The sequence below is a fragment of the Petromyzon marinus genome, chromosome 55 (assembly GCF_048934315.1).
Source record: "Petromyzon marinus isolate PM22_M1 ecotype Great Lakes invasive population chromosome 55, UKy_Petmar_22M1.pri1.0, whole genome shotgun sequence".
NCBI lineage: Eukaryota > Metazoa > Chordata > Hyperoartia > Petromyzontiformes > Petromyzontidae > Petromyzon > Petromyzon marinus.
In genome coordinates, this window is record NC_133721.1 from 11,155,268 (window position 1) to 11,176,923 (window position 21,656).

Here is a 21,656-nt window from a genome sequence, read left to right on the forward strand (position 1 = left end):
AGGAGCCGGAGAAAAATCCACGCGACCACGGGGAGAGAGAGAGACGGGCAAACTCCAAATACACAGCAGGTGTCGGGGTCGGTATCGAACCCACGAACTCCTGTATACCAGGCGAGGTGGTTAACATCTCCTAGACACCGTGATGATGATGAGAGAGAGAGACACGCAAACTCCAAATACACAGCAGGCGTCGGGGGCGGTATCGAACCCACGACCTCCTGCATACCAGGCGAGGTAGTTAACATCTCCTAGCCACCGTGGCACCGATATTGTATCCGATGTAGTAGCGGCGGCACTGGCAGCATACAGGGCCACGCGTCTCGCCTGGCTACGGGGCCCGATCCTGTGATTTGAGGGCAGGGTAATGGTGACACCGCTGACCCACGCAAGAGCCTACCGCGCCGTGCGGTCCTCATTTTTCCTGCTCGGTGTCCATGCCGCAGCCGGACTGAGGCCCACAAACGCGCTCCACTGCGCCACGGTCTGGGACCAAGTCCCCCCGGGGACTTCTGGTGGCTCGCAGCCGCGTCGCGTCCCACTTGCGTCGCCTGCCTTCCAGTAGACGCGTTGGCAGCAACGGTGGGTTTGGGTTGAGCCCGAAACGTCGTGATTTGTTTTATTTTCTACCCACGTGACTTTACCGAAAGAACCAAAGAGTATGGGTTCCTGCAGTCGCGAAAGCTTCAAATTAAGATTAGAATGAATATTATTAAAAAAAAAACATGATTTTCTGGGATTTTTTTTTGCCAGTATCAAAGTGTGATTTTTTTTTCATATTTATCATGCGCAGTAATAATAGGTGTTTACCCCTTTCTGGAAATAAAACGGCAGGTGTTAAAGATGTCCAGACACCAAATAGAAACCCTATTGAACGGAATGAAGTCAAAATTTTGATTTAAAGCTTTCGTGACTGCAGGGATTCATATTCTTGGATCTTCTACGTGACTTTACCGAAGGAGTGAAGTCTGTCGGTAACACGGCACTTGCGGGGAACATGCGAACAAACGTGCTCCGATTATACATGGCATTGTCTTCAATAAACAATCCATATATTCTTGGTTCTTTCGGTAAAGTCACGTAGAAGGGAAACACAATAATAAAAAATATAAAAAACAATAAAATTATCACGACGTTTCGACTGCAACACAAGCAATCATCAGGTGTGAAAACCACAGAAAATTTTACAATTTTTCTTGCTGTAGTTTTCACACATGATGATGATTGCTTGTGTTGCAGTGGAAACGTGATAATTGTATTGTTTTACATTTAAAAATTTTCTTGCTGTTGTTTTCACACCTGATGATGATTGCTTGTGTTGGAGTCGAAACGTGATAATTGTATTGTTTTATATTTTGTATTATTTTGTTTCCCTTCTACGTGACTTTACCGAAAGAACCAAGGATATGAATCCCTGCAGTCACGAAAGCTTTAAATCAAAATGTAATCCATATATAATTATAATTTATCAGAGCGTTTTTGTATGTTCACTACAAGTATCGCGTGTGTTTAATGCAGTACTTGATTCCTTGCAAAAAGGTGTCCGTTTGGTGTTTGAACATCTTAACACGATCTCGATTTGCAGCTTTCGTGACTGCAGGAATCCATACTCTTTGGTTATTTTGGTAAAGTCATCACGTAGGTAGAAGCAGTGCCAATACATGATCAGTGTTGTCTTTTTGTTTGCATTTTGACTGCAAGTGTTGTGGTTAACGCAAGCATGATCCCTTGTAAAAAGGTAACAGTTTTGTTGCCAGATAAAAGGGTAAACACCTATTATACGTTTTATTGCCAGAAAGGGTAAATACCTAATATTATTATTAGTCATGATTGATTGCCTACAGTATAAGTTCGACAAACTCCAGATGTGCTCTTTTGTTTCTGTGCGGCGGTCTGAAGCCCCCTTTGTTGGGGTCTGATGCGCCTTATTAAAACGTAAAATAGATAACCATCATCACCACCATGGCCAGCTGAAGCGGCACAAGTATCTTACTGCAATAAATAAAAGTGTGTCGTTAACCCACCACCACCCGACACGGCCAATTCACTCCGGGGTTGTCACGTGAAACAAAACGGGGCGATTGGTTTACAACAGCGCACACCGGGTTGTGTGTTTTGAGAGTTAATCCACGACGCACATTCACGTGATCTGACTCAAAACACACATTTTTCACGAGTAATATTGGTCGCAAAACGCCGTCGTTTTGGGGGCATTGCAGGATGTGTTTGGGCGCGGTTTGTGCCCTTATGCCTCTAAAAACCGAGCTCCGAGACAGCCGAGGTAGCCGTCCGTAATTGACGGGAGTGCGAAATTTACCTTTGGTTTGTTTGAAACCGAGAGCGAAAGAGAGGGGTTTCGTCTGGGAGTCTTAACTAACTCCTACTAACATTTAAGAAAAAAAAATGTTTAACCAGGTAAGGCCCACTGAGCTATACACGGCTCGTTTTCAGAAGCAACCTGGCCGCATATGATAGCTCAAGGAAGTGGCTTGCCGTTGTCATCACCTGGAAATGCACAGCAGCAACCAAATAATCGCGTGATGTCGATTCCACACGCGGAGGGGGAAAAACCGGAGGACCCGGAGAAAAATCCACGCGACCACGGGGAGAGAGAGACACGCAAACACCAAATATACAGCAGCAGCAGCAGGCGTCATCATGGTCGGGATGGAACCCACGACCTCCTGTACACCAGGCGAGGTAGTTAACATCTCTTAGCCACCGCGGAGTCCGGGATTGAGCTGCTGCTGCTGCGTCAGCCCCTGGGAGGAGGAACGACGCAGCCGGCATCACCGCGGCTCGTTTAGCAGCCCTCCGCTCGATATCTTCACCATCGTCGACATCGTCGACATCATCACCATCGCTACGTCCACGTGGGAGACAAGCGAGACTCGAAAATCCACTGTCACCTTCCGTGTCTCACCCCTCGCTGGCGTCCCCTCCTCCTGCCCCCCCCACCACTCTCCTCCCTCCCTCTCCCCACTCCCCCCCACTCTCCTCCCTCCCTCTCCCCACTCCCCCCACTCCCCCCCCACTCTCCTCCCTCCCCCCCCCCACTCTCCTCCTGCCCCCCACTCCCCCCCCACTCTCCTGCCCCCCACTATCCTCCCTCTCCCCACTCCCCCCACTCTCCTCCTGCCCCCCACTCTCCTCCCTCCCTCTCCCCACCCCCCCCCACTCTCCTGTCCCCCCCCCACTCTCCTCCCTCCCTCTCCCCACTCCCCCCACTCCCCCCCCCCCACTCTCCTCCCTCTCCCCACTCTCCCCCCCCCACTCTCCTGCCCCCCTATCCCCCCCCCACTCTCCTGCCCCCCACTCTCCTGCCCCCCACTCTCCTCCCTCCCTCTCCCCACTCCCCCCACTCTCCTCCCTCCCTCTCCCCACTCCCTCCACTCTCCCCCCCCCCACTCTCCCCCCCCCCACTCTCCCCCCCCCCACTCTCCTCCTGCCCCCCACTCTCCTCCCTCCCTCTCCCCACTCCCTCCACTCTCCCCCCCCCCCACTCTCCTCCTCCCCACTCCCCCCACTCTCCGTCCTCCCTCTCCCCCCCACTCTGCTCCCTCCTCTCTCGCGCTCGGATCGTGCAAGGCGCTCGCTCGGGCTGCTGTACGAATCTTAACGGTGAGACGAGTTCCACCATCACTACCATCATCATCACTATCAGCATCATCATCACCACCATCATCACCATCATCACCACCACCACTATCATCACCACCCTCATAATCACCACTATCACCACCATCATCATCACTACTATTATCACCACCATCATCACCATCATCACCACCACTATCATCACCACCATCATCACCGCCACCATCACAATCACCACCATCACCACCACCATCATCACCACTACCATCATAATCATCATCACCACCATCATCACCACTATCATCACCACCATCACCACCACCATTATCACCACCATTATCACCACCACCACCACTATCACCACCACTATCATCACCACCATCATCACCACTCACCACCAACATCACCACTATCATCACCATCATCACCACCACTATCATCACTACCATCACCACTGTCATCACCACCACTATCATCACCACCATAATCACCACCATCATCGTCTCGGCACGCGTCCCTCCCCCGATCGTCACCAACACCACAACCGCGTTCAGTGACAAAATGGAGCGGAGATTTCCACTGCAGCATCGCCACCCACCGTCACTACCGTCACCATGGCAACCAGCATCACCATGACTACCATCACCAACTGCCAGCACCACCACCAACACCATCATCACCAACACCATCATCACCAACACCATCCTCGCCAACATCAACGCCATCATCATCATGGTTCCAAGCAGCACCATTGCACCACCATGACTATCATCACTGACACCATCACAACCAACATCACCATCATCATCACGGTTCCAAGCATCAGCATCACCATTGCACCACCATTGCCATAATCACCAACATCATCACCATCGCCCGTGCACGCACACATGGTGTCGTGAAATAATCTCCCACTGTTGATGCGGCTGTTGATGCGTGCGGCTGTTGATGCGTGCGGCTGTTGATGCGTCCGGCTGTTGATGCGTGCGGCTGTTGATGGTGTGCGGATGTTGATGGTGTGCGGCTGTTGATGGTGCGCGGCTGTTGATGGTGTGCGGCTGTTGATGGTGTGCGGCTGTTGATGCGTGCGGCTGTTGGTGGTGTGCGGCTGTTGATGGTGTGCGGCTGTTGATGGTGTGCGGCTGTTGATGCGTGCGGCTGTTGATGGTGTGCGGCTGTTGATGGTGTGCGGCTGTTGGTGGTGTGCGGCTGTTGTTGCGTGCGGCTGTTGATGGTGTGCGGCTGTTGTTGCGTGCGGCTGTTGGTGGTGCGCGGCTGCGCGCAGACTTTGCGATGCGTGAAGGCGGCCTTCACCCAGCCCAGAGAGGGGTCGGCCAATCCGACTCCAATCTCCCGACGCGGCAGTGGGGAAGTCCCTTGTCACCTTGCCCCCTGCGTCCCTCCCTAACCACGGGTCACGACGCCACCCACGCTCGATGGATCGATCAATTGGTTCATCGATCGGTCGGCACGGCCACGTGCGCTGGTAGTAAAGCGTGGGTGGAAAAAAAGAGCTTTACGGCTCATCGGATTCCTTCGTACGGATTAAATATTCTGATTTTCCCGGGGGGGGGGGGGGTAGGTTTGTTTTTTGTTTTGTTTTTAAAGACGTCGGGGCCAGCGCGGAAGAGTAGGCCAAGCTCAAATATAGCCCGCATTGGGAGGATCTCTTGAGTGGAGGTGACGTACCGCTACGGTGGCTATGACGTTAACGGTGTGGTCGCTATGACGTTACCGCTACGGTGGCTATGACGTTACCGGTGGGGTGGCTATGACGTTACTGGTGTGGTTGCTATGACGTTACCCGTGTGGTGGCTATGATATTACCGGTGTTGTTGCTATGACGTTACCGCTACGGTAGCTATGACGTTACTGGTGTGGTAGCTATGATGACGTTACCGGTGTGGTTGCTATGACGTTACCAGTGTGGTAGCTATGACGTTACCGGTGTGGATGCTATGACGTTATCAGTGCGGTGGCTATGACGTTGCCCATTTGGTAGCTATGACGTTACCGGTGTGGATGCTATGACGTTACTGGTGTGGTTGCTATGACGTTACTGGTGTGGTTGCTATGACGTTACCAGTGTGGTGGCTATGACGTTACCGGTGTGGTTGCTATGACGTTCCCGCTACGGTGGCTATGACGTTACCGATGTGGTGGCTATGAGGTTACCGGTGTGGTAGCTATGACGTTACTGGTGTGGTTGCTATGACGTTACCGGTGTGGTTGCTATGACGTTACCGCTACGGTGGCTATGACGTAACCGCTACGGTGGCTATGACGTTAATGGTGTGGTGGCTATGACGTTACTGCTATGGTGGCTATGACGTTAGTGGTGTGGTGGCTATGACGTTACCGCTACGGTGGCTATGACGTTACTGGTGTGGTTGCTATGACGTTACCGCTACGGTTGCTATGACGTTACCGGTGGGGTCACATCATTTGCCATTTGGAGTGATATTGATTTTTCAACAGCAGAATGTGCGTACATTATGTACGTACATAACGCATGTACATAATGCACATACACAATGTATGTACATTATATATGTACATAATCTATGTTAAATATGCATGCACATTGCGTACGTTCATTACGTATGTACATTAAGTATGTATATTAGGTATGCCCATTATGTATGCACATTCTGTACGTGCATTTTGTACATACATTGTGTAGTGCATTATTTATGTACATTATGTATGTACATAATGTCTGTACGTGCATTGTGAAATGCCACGTTTTGTGTTACGTGACAAACTTTACTAATTGGCCATGTCGGGTGGTGGCGGGTTTAACGACATACACATTAACGCGATATCACCCAAAAAAAAACACCTCAATTATGGATGCATTGCACTGCATACAACACCACGTGCAAACTCTCCACGCAGGGTACTAATAATGTTAAGGCTGAGTCGACCTATGAGACGCCCAGGGCAAGCTCAACTACCACTGATCATCGGCGCTGCCCCACGACCGGGAATGGAACGCGGGTTTAACTGGGATTGTAGTGCGGTGACGTCACCACGGCGCTTGTGCCAGGCTAGGTTGCACTCCGAGGTGACGCGGTGAGGTGTCTGAGGCCTTCTCTGCCTCTCTCCGGTAGCCCGGGACGGGTTTACAGAGGCCCATCCCTCACACCTTCCGTTGGTCACCTCTCTGGCCCTACGTGCTGTGAAGGAGGACCATTGCCCGAAACGTCACCTATCCTTTACCTCTTGAGGCCGCTGTGTTATTGGCGCGGAGTGTGCACTCTGTGCACTGCTCAGTAAGCAGCAGAAGCAAAGGCAAAGATCCCCCGGCTAGCCCAAAACAGTTCTGTTAAGGGCTACTGAGCACCTGTGAAGGGCCGAACGGCGCACGAGTGCTGGAGTGGGTTTTACTCTACAACGTACAACCGGGTTTGCCAGTCCTGGTAACGAATTGGCACGTTTTCTTTACGTGAAAAAACCTTAAAAATTGGGCTGTTGTCGGATGCTGGCGGGTTTAACGACACATTTATATATTCTTAGCTCTTTCGGTAAAGTCACGTTAAAGGGAAACAATAAAATAATAAAATATATATAGTTTTATATATTTTATTATTTTATTGTTTTCCCTTTTATTGTTTTCCCTTTAACGTGACTTTACCGAAAGAGCTAAGAATATGAATTACTGCAGTCACGAAAGCTTTAAATAAAAACACATTTATATATTTACGCAATTTAACCCCCCACCCCCCGCCCCAACAAAACCCGCATTATGGCTTCAGATAATCGTCAGCGGTGTTGGTGGCGGCCGTGCGCGGCTCCCAGCCGCGGTTAACCGAAGCCGCCGCAGCCGCAGCCGTTCATCGCCGCCGTTCATCGCCGCACCGTCGCCGTCCGCGTTCTTGCAAGTCGCCGCCCTCCCCGGCGCCACCCGGCCCGAAGCCATGGGCCGCGCGCTCTCCGCCTGCCTGGCGCTCTGGGCGCTGGCCGCCGGCCACTCCGGCCACGCCGGCGTGGCGATCTCCCCGCCGCCGCCGCCGCCGCCGCCGCGCTCCTCCTCCTCCTCCTCGTCATCGCCGGCGCCGCCGCTCGCCGCCACGCCGTCGCCGGGCCGCGCCCGCATGCGCCTCGACCCGTCGGCCGCGCTGGGGCTGGAGCTGTACCACGCGCTGCGCGCCGCCGCCGGCGGTGGCGCCCGCAACCTCCTCTTCTCGCCGCTCGCCGCAGCCGCCACCCTCGGTCTGGCCAAGAGGGCCGAGCCCGGCGACTCCGGCGGCGGCGGCGGTGCCCGCGCGGCGGCGCGCCGCGAGATGCACGGTGCGGTGACGGCGCAGTGCGACTACTCCCCCACCCTCTGCCACCCCACCCTCTGCCACCCCACCCTCTGCCACCCCACCCTCTGCCACCCCACCCTCTGCCACCCCACCCTCTGCCACCCCACCCTCTGCCACCCCACCCTCTGCCACCCCACCCTCTGCCACCCCACCCTCTGCCACCCCACCCTCTGCCACCCCACCCTCTGCCACCCCACCCTCTGCCACCCCACCCTCTGCCACCCCACCCTCTGCCACCCCCCCCTGCCACCCCCCCCTGCCACCCCCCCCCCTGCCACCCCACCTGCCCCGACCCCTACCCCTACCACTACCCCTATCATCCCAGAGAGACTGAGAGAGATGGAGTAGGACAGCGAGACTCAGAGAGACAGACAGAGAGACTCATCTCCAGAGACGCAAGGGGAGTGGAGGGTGGCCCTGGACGTGCTGTGCGGTGCCTGCCCAGACAAGAAGTTCGTGGCGATGTCGCGGTGACCGGGGGTCTCCCCCTCCCCCACCCCTCCTCCCCGATCCCTCCCCCCTCCTCCTCCGTCCGCTCAGGAGGCGGTGGCACCGCGGACGCGGCAGCTCCGGCAGGCGCCGACCGCGGGGACCCGGGCCCCCCGGCGGCGGTGGCGGCGGCGGCGGCCGCCCCCCCGCCGCTCTCCGTGTCCGAGTGGAGCGACCAGGCCCGCCTCGCCAGCGCGCTCTTCCTGCGCGCCAACGCCACCGGCCCCGCGGAGGGGAACGGCAGCGGCGCCGACGCCGGCGTCTACCGCCTGGGGGCCGTGGCCGCGCGCGACGCCGCCGACTCCATCAACAGCTGGGCCGAGCGCTGCACCGCCGGTGAGCGGTCCGGGTCCCGCGTGGGCGGTCACCGGGGATCGGGGGTCATGGGCTGGGGTCACGGGCTCGGGGTCACAGGCTCGGGGTCACGGGGTTGGGGTCACAGGCTCGGGGTCACGGGCTCGGGATCTTGTGCTCGGGGTCACGGGGGTGCGGTCACAGGCTGGGGGCCACGGGATCGGGGTCAGGTGCTAGGGGTCACGGGCTGAGCAGAAGTTGACTCTGTGAGTTACCAAGGTGACCAACTCAAGAGGGCAGTTCTGTAACTCGCCTCCCGAGGGGCTTAGTGGCCCGAGTGTCCGCGTGGTTCGGTGAACTCGTCGGGCATGCCAGGCGACTAACGTGCCGTGACCGCGGCCGCAGGCGGCGTGCCGGAGCTGGTGACGGAGCAGGACGTGGGCGGCCCCGGCGGCGCTCGCTGGGTGGCGGCGGACGGCGCGGCGCTGGTGAGCGCCGCGTGGTTCCACGGCCGCTGGCAGAGGGCCTTCCCCGCCGAGAACACGCGGCGCTTCCACTTCTCGCGGGACGACGGCGCCGAGACGCAGCTCTCCATGATGTACCAGCAGGCCGAGCTTCCCTACGGTGAGCGCTGCGGGGGGGCGGGGCCGGTGGGGGGGAACGGCGCTGGGCATCGGCAAAACCGATCGAGGTCCCAAGTGGCCTAGCCTACCCTAGGCTAGGCCACGTAGCAACATCGCCCGTGAGAAACTACAGCATAGGGACAGCTGCCACCTGGGGGTGTCCTAGGCTTGACCACGCAGCAACATCGCCCCCAAGTGAGAAACTACAGCATCGGGACAGCTGCCACTGGGGGTGCCCGAGGCTTGACCACGTAGCAACATCGCCCCCTAGTGAGAAACTACAGCATCGGGACAGCTGCCACTGGGGGGTGTCCTAGGCTTGACCACGTAGCAACATCGCCCCCTAGTGAGCAACTACAGCATAGGGACAGCTGCCACTGGGGGTGCCCGAGGCTTGACCACGTAGCAACATCGCCCCCTAGTGAGAAACTACAGCATAGGGACAGCTGCCACTGGGGGGTGTCCTAGGATTGACCACGTAGCAACATCGCCCCCTAGTGAGAAACTAAAGCATAGAGACAGCTGCCACCTGGGGGTGTCCTAGGCTTGACCACGTAGCAACATCGCCCTCTAGTGAGAAACTACAGCATAGGGACAGCTGCCACCTGGGGGTGTCCTAGGCTAGACCACGTAGCAACATCGCCCCCTAGTGAGAAACTATAGCATAGGGACAGCTGCCACCTGGGGGTGGCCTAGGCTAGACCACGTAGCAACATCGCCCCCTAGTGAGAAACTACAGCATAGGGACAGCTGCCACTGGGGGGTGTCCTATGCTAGACCACGTAGCAACATCGCCCCCTAGTGAGCAACTACAGCATAGGGACAGCTGCCACTGGGGGGTGTCCTTTGCTAGACCACGTAGCAACATCGCCCCCTAGTGAGCAATTACAGCATAGGGACAGCTGCCACCTGGGGGTGTCCTAGGCTAGACCACGTAGCAACATCGCCCCCTAGTGAGAAACTACAGCATAGGGACAGCTGCCACCTGGGGGTGACCTAGGCTAGACCACGTAGCAACATCGCCCCCTAGTGAGAAACTACAGCATAGGGACAGCTGCCACCTGGGGGTGCCCTATGCTTGACCGCGTAGCAACATCGCCCCCTAGTGAGAAACTACATCATAGGGACAGCTGCCACTGGGGGTGGGTGTCCTACGTTATCGCTGTTGTCTGCCCGCGTGTGCAGCGGAAGTGAGCGAGGGCCAGCTGGTGGAGGTGCCGTGCGAGGGCGGCGAGCTGGCGCTGCTGCTGGCGCTGCCCCGGCAGGAGGTGCCCCTGGCGTCGCTGGAGCGGGCGCTGCGGCCGCGGCTGCTCAGCGACTGGATCCACGCGCTCAAGCGCCAGCGCGTAGAGCTCTACCTGCCCAGGTGGACGTGCACGCTCGCCACAAGCACACGCACAGCTTGATGGGGGGCCCTGATGGGGCCCTGATGGGGCCCTGATGGGGCCCTCATGGGGCCCTGATGGGGCCTTGATGGGGCTCTCATGGGGCCTTGATCGGGCCCTGATGGGGCCCTGATGGGGCCCTGATGGGGCCTTGATGGGGCCTTGATGGGGCCCTGATGGGGCCCTGATGGGGCCCTGATGGGGCCGTGATGGGGCCCTGATGGGGCCCTCATGGGGCCCTGATGGGGCCTTGATGGGGCTCTCATGGGGCCTTGATCGGGCCCTGATGGGGCCCTGATGGGGCCCTGATGGAGCCCTTATCGGCCCCTAACGGGGCCTTCATCGAGCCCTGATGGGGCCCTAACTGTGACCCGCGCCGATCTCTGGCGCCGCAAGGTTCCGCCTGGACGTGCGCACCGCGCTGGGCGAGGCGCTGGTGAAGATCGGCCACGTCAAGGACGCGCTGGCGGCCGGCGGCGGCGGCGGCGGCGGCGGCGGCGGAGGGGCGGCGGCGGCGCTGGCGGCCGCCTCGCTGCAGCGCGCCGTGCTGGACGTGACGGAGGACGGCACCGAGGCGCTGTCACCCGCCGGTGTGTGCGTACGTGTGTGTGTGTGTATGTATGTGCCAGTGTGTGCGTACGTGTGTGTGTGTGTGTGTATGTGCCAGTGTGTGCGTACGTGTGTGTGTGTGTGTATGTGCCAGTGTGTGCGTACGTGTGTGTGTGTATGTATGTGCCAGTGTGTGCGTACGTGTGTGTGTGTATGTATGTGCCAGTGTGTGCGTACGTGTGTGTGTGTGTATGTATGTGCCAGTGTGTGCGTACGTGTGTGTGTGTGTGTGTATGTGCCAGTGTGTGCGTACGTGTGTGTGTGTATGTATGTGCCAGTGTGTGCATACGTGTGTGTGTGTGTGTATGTGCCAGTGTGTGCGTACGTGTGTGTGTGTATGTATGTGCCAGTGTGTGCGTACGTGTGTGTGTGTGTGTGTATGTGCCAGTGTGTGCGTACGTGTGTGTGTGTATGTATGTGCCAGTGTGTGCGTACGTGTGTGTGTGTGTGTATGTGCCAGTGTGTGCGTCTGTGTATGTGTGTGCGTACGTGTGTGTGCGTGTGTGTATGTGTCTGTGCCAGTGTGTACGTACGTGTGTGTGCGTCTGTGTATGTGTGTGTGTGCGTGTGTGTGCGTACGTGTGTGTGCGTCTGTGCCAGTGTGTGCGTACGTGTGTGTGCGCGTGTGTGCGTGTGTGTGTGTGCGCGTGTGTGTGTGCGTACGTGTGTGTGCGTCTGTGCCAGTGTGTGCGTACGTGTGTGTGCGTGTGTGTATGTGTGCGCGTGTATGCGTACGTGTGTGTTCGATTCACGGCCAACACCAGTGACGATTATCTGAACCGGTCCTGGGCCCCCCTCTACGTACTCAAATGAGTACCTGGTGCGGTGTGTAAACATCGCCACTGGGGAGACAAAGGCGGTCGGGCGTGGTGCTGGCCACCCACCCTCTCGTGTGCCCTGCCGGCCTTCATAGGTGCTCGCTAACAGCACTTGCCCCTACAGTCTGTTAAGGCTATACGGGGGATATTTGTCTTTGTGTAGATGTCTATGCACATATACACATACATATTCTTCTTTGATGTATCTGTGTGTGTGTGTCCATGTAGTGGGGGAGTGGTGGTGCAGCGGTTAGCACGCTGCGCCACGAACCGGCGTGCCGGGTTCGGTCGCGATCTTGGGCCTCCCCTAGATCGACTCGACCTCAAACGAGTGCGGTACCTGGCGCGTTGCGTAAACATCAGCATCGGGGAGACAAAGGCGGCCGGCACGTGGTTCCCGGCCTCACCGCCGCCTCGTTGCGCCGGCCTTCGTGGTTGCTCGCGAAGCGCACTTGCCCCAGAACTCATTTGAGGCTACCCGGGGGACCTTTGTCTGTGCGTCGCAGGTCTGAATTCCATGGGCAAGTCCCCCGGGTACCTGTACCCGCAGGTGATCGCCGACCACCCGTTCTTCTTCATGCTGCGGAGCCGCGTCACAGGTGTCACAGCTCGCCATCGCGATCGGGGGCACCTCACGCACCCACTGCCATCATCATCGTCATCATCAACTTCATCGTCATCATCGCCATCGTCATCACCATCGTCATCACCACCGCCATCATCGTCATCACTTTCATCAGCGTCATCATTGCCATCACCATCATCACCATCATCAAAATCGCCATCGCCATTGTCATCATCACTATCGCCATCACCAGAGTAAGATGAGAGGGGAGAGGCAGGGGAGTGCGTGGAGGGGAGTAGAGTGAGATGAGAGGGGAGAGGTGGGAGAGTGAGTGGAGGAGAGTAGAGTGAGATGAGAGGGGAGAGGTAGGAGGGTGAGTGGAGGGGAGGAGAGTGAGATGAGAGGGGAGAGGCAGGGGAGTGTGTGGAGGGGAGTAGAGTGAGATGAGAGGGGAGCTATAACTGTTGTTGCTGTCTGTGTGCTGCTGCTGCTGTGTGTGTGCTGTTGTGTGTGCTGCTGCTGTGTGTGCTGCTGTCTGTGCTGCTGTGTGTGCTGCTGTGTGTGTGCTGCTGTGTGTGTGCTGCTGTGTGTGCTGCTGCTGTGTGTGCTGCTGTGTGTGCTGCTGTGTGTGCTGCTGTGTGTGGTGCTGTGTGTGTGCTGCTGTGTGTGCTGCTGCTGTGTGTGCTGCTGTTGTGTGTGCTGCTGTGTGCTGCTGCTGTGTGTGCTGCTGTGTGCTGCTGTGTGTGCTGCTGTGTGCTGCTGCTGTGTGTGCTGCTGTGTGTGTGCTGCTGTGTGTGTGCTGCTGTGTGCTGCTGCTGTGTGTGCTGCTGTGTGTGTGCTGCTGCTGTGTGTGCTGCTGTGTGTGTGCTGTCTGTGTGCTGCTGTGTGTGTGCTGCTGTGTGTGTGCTGCTGCTGTGTGTGCTACTGTGTGTGCTACTGTGTGTGCTGTCTGTGTGTGCTGTCTGTGTGTGCTGCTGTGTGTGCTGCTGTGTGTGCTGTCTGTGTGCTGCTGTCTGTGTGCTGCTGTGTGTGCTGCTGTGTGTGTGCTGCTGCTGTGTGTGCTGCTGTGTGTGCTGTCTGTGTGTGCTGCTGTGTGTGCTGCTGTGTGTGTGCTGTCTGTGTGCTGCTGCTGTGTGTGTGCTGTCTGTGTGCTGCTGCTGCTGTGTGTGCTGCTGTGTGTGCTGTCTGTGTGTGCTGCTGTGTGTGTGTGCTGTCTGTGTGTGCTGCTGTGTGTGCTGTCTGTGTGTGCTGCTGTGTGTGTGTGCTGTCTGTGTGTGCTGCTGTGTGTGCTGTCTGTGTGTGGTGCTGTGTGTGCTGCTGTGTGTGCTGCTGTGTGCTGCTGCTGTGTGTGCTGCTGTGTGTGCTGCTGTGTGTGCTGCTGTGTGTGCTGTCTGTGTGTGCAGGTGCGGTGCTGCTCATGGGGCGTCTCACCGACCCGGACCCCGTGGCTGATGTGGACTTCAACGTGGACGTTCTCTAGTGGGCGTGGCTAGTGTGGACCCGCCCCCCTCTCCTGACCACTCCCAGCCCCCCCTCCAGCCCCCCCATTTCCTCCCAGTCCCCCCGTTCCCCCTCCTGACCACTTCCCCCGCCCCTAGCCCCCCTCCCACCTCCCCTAGCCCCCCTCCCGCCTCCCCTGACCTTTCCCAGCCCCACTATTCAGCCCCCCCCTCCAAACACTTATCAATATTCAAGTAAAATAATTTTCCACCAAAAGCGTCCATGGGGGGCTCATCCGGCCGGACCCTCCAAGCTGGGTCTGGTGGGCGCCACCACCACCACCACCACCGCCACCACCACCACCACCACCCAGCACCACCACCACCACCCAGCACCACCACCACCACCCAGCACCACCAAGTCTCATGCCGCATGCTGCACGGAGTGGGGGGGGAGGATTGCTGTCGATCTGCTCGCGAAGGAACACACACGAAGTGTCGCAACCTCGCCCGAACAGCCCAGCCAGCCCATATATGGGAAGAAAGTTGGGCGTGGCGGTGCCTGTAGGGGCGTGTATAGGCCCATATATGGGAGAAAGTTGGGCGTGGCGGTGCCTGTAGGGGCGTGTATAGGCCCATATATGGGAGAAAGTTGGGCGTGGCGGTGCCTGTAGGGGCGTGTATAGGCCCATATATGGGAGAAAGTTGGGCGTGGTGTTGCCTGTAGGGGCGTTTATCTGCCCATATATGGGAGAATATTGGGCATGGTATCGCCTATAGGGGCGTTTATCTGCCCATATATGGGAGAATGTTGGGCGTGGTGTTCCCTGTAGGGGCGTGTATCTGCCCAAATATGGGAGAAAGTTGGGCGTGGTGCTGCTTGTAGGGGCGTGAATCTGCCCCCATATCGGAGAAAGTTGGGCGTGGTGTTCCCTGTAGGGGCGTGTATCTGCCCATATATGGGAGAAAGTTGGGCGTGGTGCTGCTTGTAGGGGCGTGAATCTGCCCCCATATCGGAGAAAGTTGGGCGTGGTGCTCCCTGTAGGGTCGTGTATCTGCCCATATATGGGAGAAAGTTGGGCGTGGTGCTGCTTGTAGGGGCGTGAATCTGCCCCCATATCGGAGAAAGTTGGGCGTGGTGCTCCCTGTAGGGGCGTGAATCTGCCCCCATATCGGAGAAAGTTGGGCGTGGTGTTACCTGTAGGGGCGTATATCTGCCCAAATATGGGAGAAAGTTGGGCGTGGTGCTGCTTGAAGAGGCGTGAATCTGCCCCCATATTGGAGAAAGTTGTGCGTAGCGGTGCCTGGAGGGGTGTCTCTCCCGCCCAAATATGGGAATAAAGTGGGCGTGGTGTTGCATGTAGGGGCGTGTATCTGACTATATATGGGAAAGAGTAGGCGTGGCGTTGTTTTTCCCGTCGGGGGTTAGTGGAGGTCACCTCCCCCCCCCCTGTCCTCCGTCTAGATGTTTCTATTTGCTGTCAGATCCGTTGCGGATTTTTTTGTTCACTCTGTCAGAGATGGGGGGGGGGAGGTGGGGACCCCAGATCCAAAATTGAGTTTGCAGAACCAAATTGAATGCCGATGGGGAGCTTTGTGGATTGTTGTCGCTTGGCATGCGCGGACCCCCACAGAGCGCTGGGCGCCACGGTGGCTAGGAGATGTTGACTGCCTCGCCTGGTACACAGGAGGTTGTGTGTTCGATCGCGACCCTGACGATGCCTGCCAGGGGCGGAGCCAGGGGGGGTGACAGGGTTAGACAAAAAAAAATCACCCCCGAACAAAAAAATAAAAAATCGAAAATCTGAAACATTCTGCGTGTAAGTGTACGACACTCGGTCTGGTGGACTCCGTGCAACTGCACTGTCAGAGCGTGTCCGCCAACCGATGGCGTCTAAGTTCAACAGTCTGACTCTCTAAATCATTCTTGAAATTAACATTTGTTGAATGTCACCCGGGCTGAAAATCCTGGCTCCGCCCCTGACGCCTGCTGCCGCTGTATATTTGAAGTTTGCGGTGTCTCTCTCTCTCCCTCTCCCCGTGGCCGCGTGGATTTCTCTACGGGTCCTCCGTTTTATTTTTTCCGCCTCCGCATTCAGAATCGACATCCACGCATTCAGAGCTTTTGCCTGCTGCTATAAATGTCCACGTGGTGATGATGATGATGACGAGCCCACTTCGTTGAGCGATCGTTTGTAAAAGCCAGGTTAGGTCGCTTTTGAACGAAACAAAAAACGAGCTATAGTATTGCTTAGGTGGGGCTTTACTCGGTAAAATAAAACAAATAGTTTAGTCAACAGTAACACAAAAAATTGGCGTTCAGGTTCCGACGGCTGCCTACCTGCGACCATTTCCCGCTCTCAGCCGAAACATTGGCGAGGAAACGGAACCGGGCCGACTCTTCCCACTGGGCCCGCCACGCTCCGGGAGCCGAGTGTTTGAATGTACGAGGTGGCGCGTGGTCATTTGAGGTTCGTTCCTTCGGTGTCGACGTCGGAGTGGGGCGTAAACGAGGGGAGGGGGCCGTGTTTGTGACGCGCGTTCGGGGCGGTGCGCCCACCCGCCCGCCAGCCCCGCCACCCCCCTCCCCTCCCTTGTCTTGTGGTGACGCGGTCAAATACACGCGGTGGGACACGTGGTGGTGGTGGTATTAGTGTGATCAATATGTGATCAATGTGTGATCAATGTGTGTGATCAATGCGTGACAGGTGTGTGATCAATGTGTGATCAATATGTGATCAATGTGTGACATGTGTGTGATCAATGCGTGACAGGTGTGTGATCAATGTGTGATCAATGTGTGCGCAATGTGTGACAGGTGTGTGATCAATATGTGATCAATTTGCGATCAATGTGTGACAGGCGTGCGATCAATGTGTGATCAATGTGTGACATATGTGTGCTCAATGTGTGTCAGGTGTGTGATCAATGTGTGATCAATGTGTGATCAATGCGTGTCAGGCGTGTGATCAATGTGTGATCAATGTGCGATCAATGTGTGACAGGCGTGCGATAAATGTGTGATCAATGTGTGACGTGTGATCAATGTGTGTCAGGTGTGTGATCAATGTGTGATCAATGTGTGCACAATGTGTGGCAGGTGTGTGATCAATGTGTGATCAGTGTGACACATATGTGATCAATGTGCGATCAATGTGTGACAGGCGTGCGATCAATGTGTGATCAATGCGTGTCAGGTGTGTGATCAATGTGTGAGCAATGTGTGACAGGTGTGTGATCAGTATGTGATCAATGTGTGATCAATATGCCAGACGGCGGTCGGTCAAGGTCGAGTCGGTGACTTTCAGATGAGAGTCGAGGCACTTGGTGCTCCTCCCATCTGTTTAGAGCCCTGTGGCGCCAGTGACGGACACTGAACATTCCTTGGGCTGGGTGCGAGAGCCTACATAGCGCGGTTGGCTACGTACGGTGCGAAAGAAGGTTCAACATACATTCGACTTTCCAACAGAGCAGTACTGATCTTATGGACCCGGAGGTGCGAAGGGCTAAGTCAACTCCTAGCCAGCAGTGGAGCTCGAGGTGGAGATAGCTGTTAGGGTCGGCGCATGGCCGTGTGTGATGCAGGACCAGGAGCGGGTTGGCTGGGCAGGGTTAGGCGACAGGTCCAGGGTCAATACGGTGCATTAACACTCAAATAATCGAGCTCGGGTCACCGGGTTCGTAGCACAGCACGCTAACCGCTTCAATTCCTCTCCCCACGAACCATCGAACACACACACACAGGGGTGTACAATCATGTTGGTTCTCCATCATACGTTGTTGAATGTAGAGAAAATAGATTATATACCGGGCTTCTTTTTCAATGTGGTTACCGATATACGAAGGGAAAAATGGCTTAGAAAAAGCCTCTTAAAAACTCCAGCAATAAGCATCTATATTGAACGTGAAAATGAGCCTGGTGTTTGCTGATAAGCAGCTCCATGAGTGGCCGGTAAAAAGGCACAGGTTCAAATGGTACCGGTAAAAAATTTGCACGGATAAAAATGTCATAGGTAAAAATGGTACTGGTAAAAATGGAATAGGTAAAAATTGGCACGGTAAAAATGGCACAGGTAAAAAATTGGCATGCTAAAAATGGCACAGGTAAAATAACACTGGAAAAATGTTACTGGTAAAAATGTCACAGGTAAAAATTAGCACAGGTAAAAATGGCAGCGGTAAAAACGGCACAGGTAAAAATTGGCACAGGTAAAAATGGTACCGGTGAAAATGGCATAGGTAAAAACGGCACAGGTAAAAATTGGCACAGTAAAAAACGGCACAGGTAAAAATTGGCACAGGTAAAAATTGGCACAGGTAAAAATGGTACCGGTGAAAATGGCATAGGTAAAAACGGCACAGGTAAAAATGGCACAAGTAAAATTAGCACTGGTAAAAATGGCACAGGTAAAAATTGGCATCGTAACAGTGGCACAGGTAAACATTGGCACCATAAATTGGCACGGTAAAAATGGCACAACAAATAACCAGCGAGGGTTAAGGTTAATCCCTTCCATTCATATCTGTATAAAACTGTGATTACAGTAGTCCTAACTGTTAGTACAGCCCCGTTTCACTGCGCTACGCTCTCCTCGTTTTCACTTGTGCCATCTTTATAACGGTAGCTCCGCCTACCGGGAGCGATCGTTCACGATCGAGGTCACGGGTGAGGTCACCCACCCATCGCGATCCACGCGCCGCATCAGCTTCACGTGGGCACCTCGGCCCACGTGAAGCTCGGGTGAGCCCCAATTCGAGGGATTCCTGTAGATCGGTGTCATATCATTCCCCCATTGATTCATTACGTTGACAATACACATCGTCATTTATGGAAAATAAGGATAGGTTTTACCGTTTCTGGCAATGCAACACGAGGGGTGTGTGAATGCTGTGGATTTGCTCTCCCAAGACACCGGTTAGTGCTGTACTAGTAACGAATTGTCATGTTCTGTTCACGTGACAAACCTTTACTAACTCGCCTTTTGCCCGTCCAAGGACGGGTGTATTTCAGTAAATCTGAAACTTGCAAGCCAAGAGCAGAGCGCGACGTGATATATTCATTGCATCAATTCGCGTGCAATTTGTAAGGGCGCGGTGTCACAGACTTATTTCACTTTGATGTCTCAACAACAGCGTTACAGAGATCACGTGACGTGAGGGTTCTGCCTTTGTAGTGAGGGTTGTCAGTTGACGCCGAGGAGGGTGGAGGAGGCGCCTCGCCACCCCCCCCCCCCACCATGTGGAGTGACGTCACCCGCTAATTAATATTAATGAAGGGGGGAGTGTCCATTTGGAAGACGTCACCTCTTCATGATTATTGATGTGGGGGCTGTTCGATATGGAATTACGTCACCTGCTCATGATGATTAATGGGGGGGGGGTGCTACATGTGGAGTGACGTTACCCGCTCATGATTATTAATGAGGGGGGGGGGTCCATGTGGAGGACGTAACCTGTTCCTGAGCATTAATGAGGGGGGCTGGCCGATGTGGAGTGACGTCACGCACGGGACACACGGACAACTCAAAAATAAAGGTGTCATATCACTGTCCTGGTCACAAAAGCAAAGTTTGTGGGGAATAATAATAGCCACTTTCTGTACTTTTGTGCTAGTTAAAAGGGTAAAACCTATTCCTATATCTTGTTTCTGGCAAAAGAGGCCTCATAATGTAAAATAATTCCATATTTCAAAGAGCCGCAGGCCGCCGACCCCCCTGGGCTCATCGCAGGCTCTAGGGACGGCGTGGCACGTGGGTGGTGATAGTGACACTCTGTAACACGATTTGTGTGGCTGGGTAGTAAGTGGTATTTTTTATTGATCGCTTATGCCTAGAAAGTATAGAAAGTGGATATTATATACCCCACAAACTGTGCGCTTTTGTGACGATGACTTTACGTGAAGGAATGACACAAACTCACGCCGCGTTTTCTCATTGAAAATATCTACATTTCAAAATATCACTGTCCTGGTCACAAAAGCAAAGTTTGTGGGGAATAATAATAGCCACTTTATGTACTTTTGAGGCATAAGCAATTAGACAATAACACTGCCCAGGTACAAAGCTAAAATGTGCGTTACAGTGTCATTAATCGATGCCTTAACACGTCCCAGTGCCCATGGTGGATGAGAGCTATTGCAGACGGAGTTGTTGATTATTGTTGCTGCTGCTGCACAACCACCACCACCACCACCACAACCACCACCACAACCACCACAACAACCACAACCACCACCACCACCACAAAAGGGTCTCGTGAGAGACGGCGGGCACCTTGGTCACCTTCATCGAGCAGCGGATCGGTGACGGCGATGTCCAGCGTCGCCTCGATGTTAAAACCTGCGGGGGTGGTGGTGGTGGGGGGGGGGGGGGGGGTGGTGGGGGGTGGGGGACGGGGGGGGGCAGAGGTTTGGGGGGACAGGGGGGTGGGTGGGACAGGGGGGCGGGGGGGTCAGTGGGTTGGGGGGGACAGGGCGGTGGGGGGGGACAGGGGGTGGGGGCTCAGGGGGGTGGGTGGTGTGCGCGACCTCACCGCTGTTTGGTGAAGCGCGTCTTGTCGGTGAACACGCTGGTGTTCACCATACGCAGGCTTGCGTTGGAGCTCGACTGGCTGCTCATGAACCAGCCGGGGAAGGCCGCCGACTCGAAGCTCATGGTCTGGGTCAGCGGCTCTTCCTTGCGGTAGAACACGAAGTGCCAAGTGGGCTGATCCACGGAGATCCTGGAGAGGTTCTCTCGGTTGCTTTGCTGTGAGAAAGAGAACGGAGTGTGTGTGCGCGTGCATGTGTGTGTGTGTGCGTGTGTGTGCGTGTGTGCGTGTGTGCGTGCGCGTGTGTGTGCGTGTGTGTGCGCGTGTGTGTGTGCGTGCGTGCGTGTGTGCGTGCGTGTGTGTGCGCGCGTGCGTGTTTGTGTGCGTGTGTGTGTGTGCGCGCGTGCGTGTTTGTGTGCGTGTGTGTGCGTGTGTGCGCGTGTGTGCGTGTGTGTGTGCGTGCGTGTGTGCGTGCGTGCGTGCGTGTGTGCGTGCGTGCACGTGCGTGCGTGTGTGCGTGCGCGCGTGCGCGTGCGTGTTTGTGTTTGTGCCAGGCGAAGTCGACAACGCATTAGGCGGTGCGGGTGAAGCCCCTACCTGGAGCGTGAGTGACACCGTGTCGTTGTCTCCACGTGAGCAGCACAGGTAGCGACTCGTCTTGGAGAATCCGAGCACCACGGCCTCCCCGGTGTGCGGCTGGGTGCTCTTGTAGCGGTACATCATCATCATGGCTGCTCGCACACACACACACACAAAAGGATGGCCCCGTCACCGCCACGTGCAGCCTTGAAACAGACCGTAGGGGGCAAGTGCTGCTGAGCGAGTTCGCAGCCCATGAAGGCCGGCGCTGTGGCCCACGATGGAGGTGGTCGTCGCCACGCCCGAACGCCTTTGTCTCCCCCAGTGGCGGTGTTTACGCACCGCGCCAGGCACTCATATGAGGCTGAGTCGACCTAGGGGCCGCTCCACGGCCAACGCCGAATTGAACAGGACCACACGTCA

At 55.8% G+C, this 21,656-nt stretch overlaps 2 protein-coding genes across 3 annotated transcripts in view; one reads left to right on the top strand and one right to left on the bottom strand.

Annotated features, from left to right (window-relative positions):
- Positions 1-3,478: 3,478 nt before the first annotated feature.
- On the top strand, positions 3,479-19,160 carry LOC116954428 (neuroserpin-like). Of its 2 annotated transcripts, XR_012929648.1 has the most exons (9): positions 3,479-3,618; positions 7,353-7,887; positions 8,445-8,729; positions 9,093-9,311; positions 10,496-10,676; positions 11,092-11,285; positions 12,629-12,721; positions 14,091-18,395; positions 18,428-19,160. XR_012929648.1 is itself a non-coding variant. In XM_032974936.2 (8 exons), exons 2-8 carry the CDS (start codon positions 7,515-7,517, stop codon positions 14,165-14,167), a joined length of 1,422 nt encoding a protein of 473 aa, XP_032830827.2. In that variant the 5' UTR covers positions 3,479-3,618; positions 7,353-7,514; the 3' UTR covers positions 14,168-19,160. The 2 variants fall into 2 exon arrangements, 1 of the variants encoding a protein (XP_032830827.2); XM_032974936.2 differs by having other exon boundaries at positions 14,091-19,160.
- LOC116954507 (uncharacterized) overlaps positions 16,369-21,656 on the bottom strand; it is a 32,840-nt gene continuing 27,552 nt past the window's right edge. Inside the window, exons 7-9 of the mRNA XM_076052352.1 lie at positions 21,252-21,385; positions 20,658-20,872; positions 16,369-20,464 (exon numbers count right to left, since the gene is read on the bottom strand). Coding sequence (XP_075908467.1) covers positions 20,458-20,464; positions 20,658-20,872; positions 21,252-21,385 — 356 coding nt within the window. The 3' untranslated portion in view covers positions 16,369-20,457. The remainder of the gene's footprint in view (positions 20,465-20,657; positions 20,873-21,251; positions 21,386-21,656) is intronic.

Coding starts and splice junctions, on each gene's coding strand:
- LOC116954428 (XM_032974936.2), top strand. CDS start 7,515: ATGGGCCGCGCGCTCTCCGCCTGCCTGGCGCTCTGGGCGCTGGCCGCC. Junction 7,888..8,444: donor GGCGCGCCGCGAGATGCACG/GTGCGGTGACGG, acceptor CCGTCCGCTCAG/GAGGCGGTGGCACCGCGGAC. Junction 12,722..14,090: donor GCTGCGGAGCCGCGTCACAG/GTGTCACAGCTC, acceptor CTGTGTGTGCAG/GTGCGGTGCTGCTCATGGGG.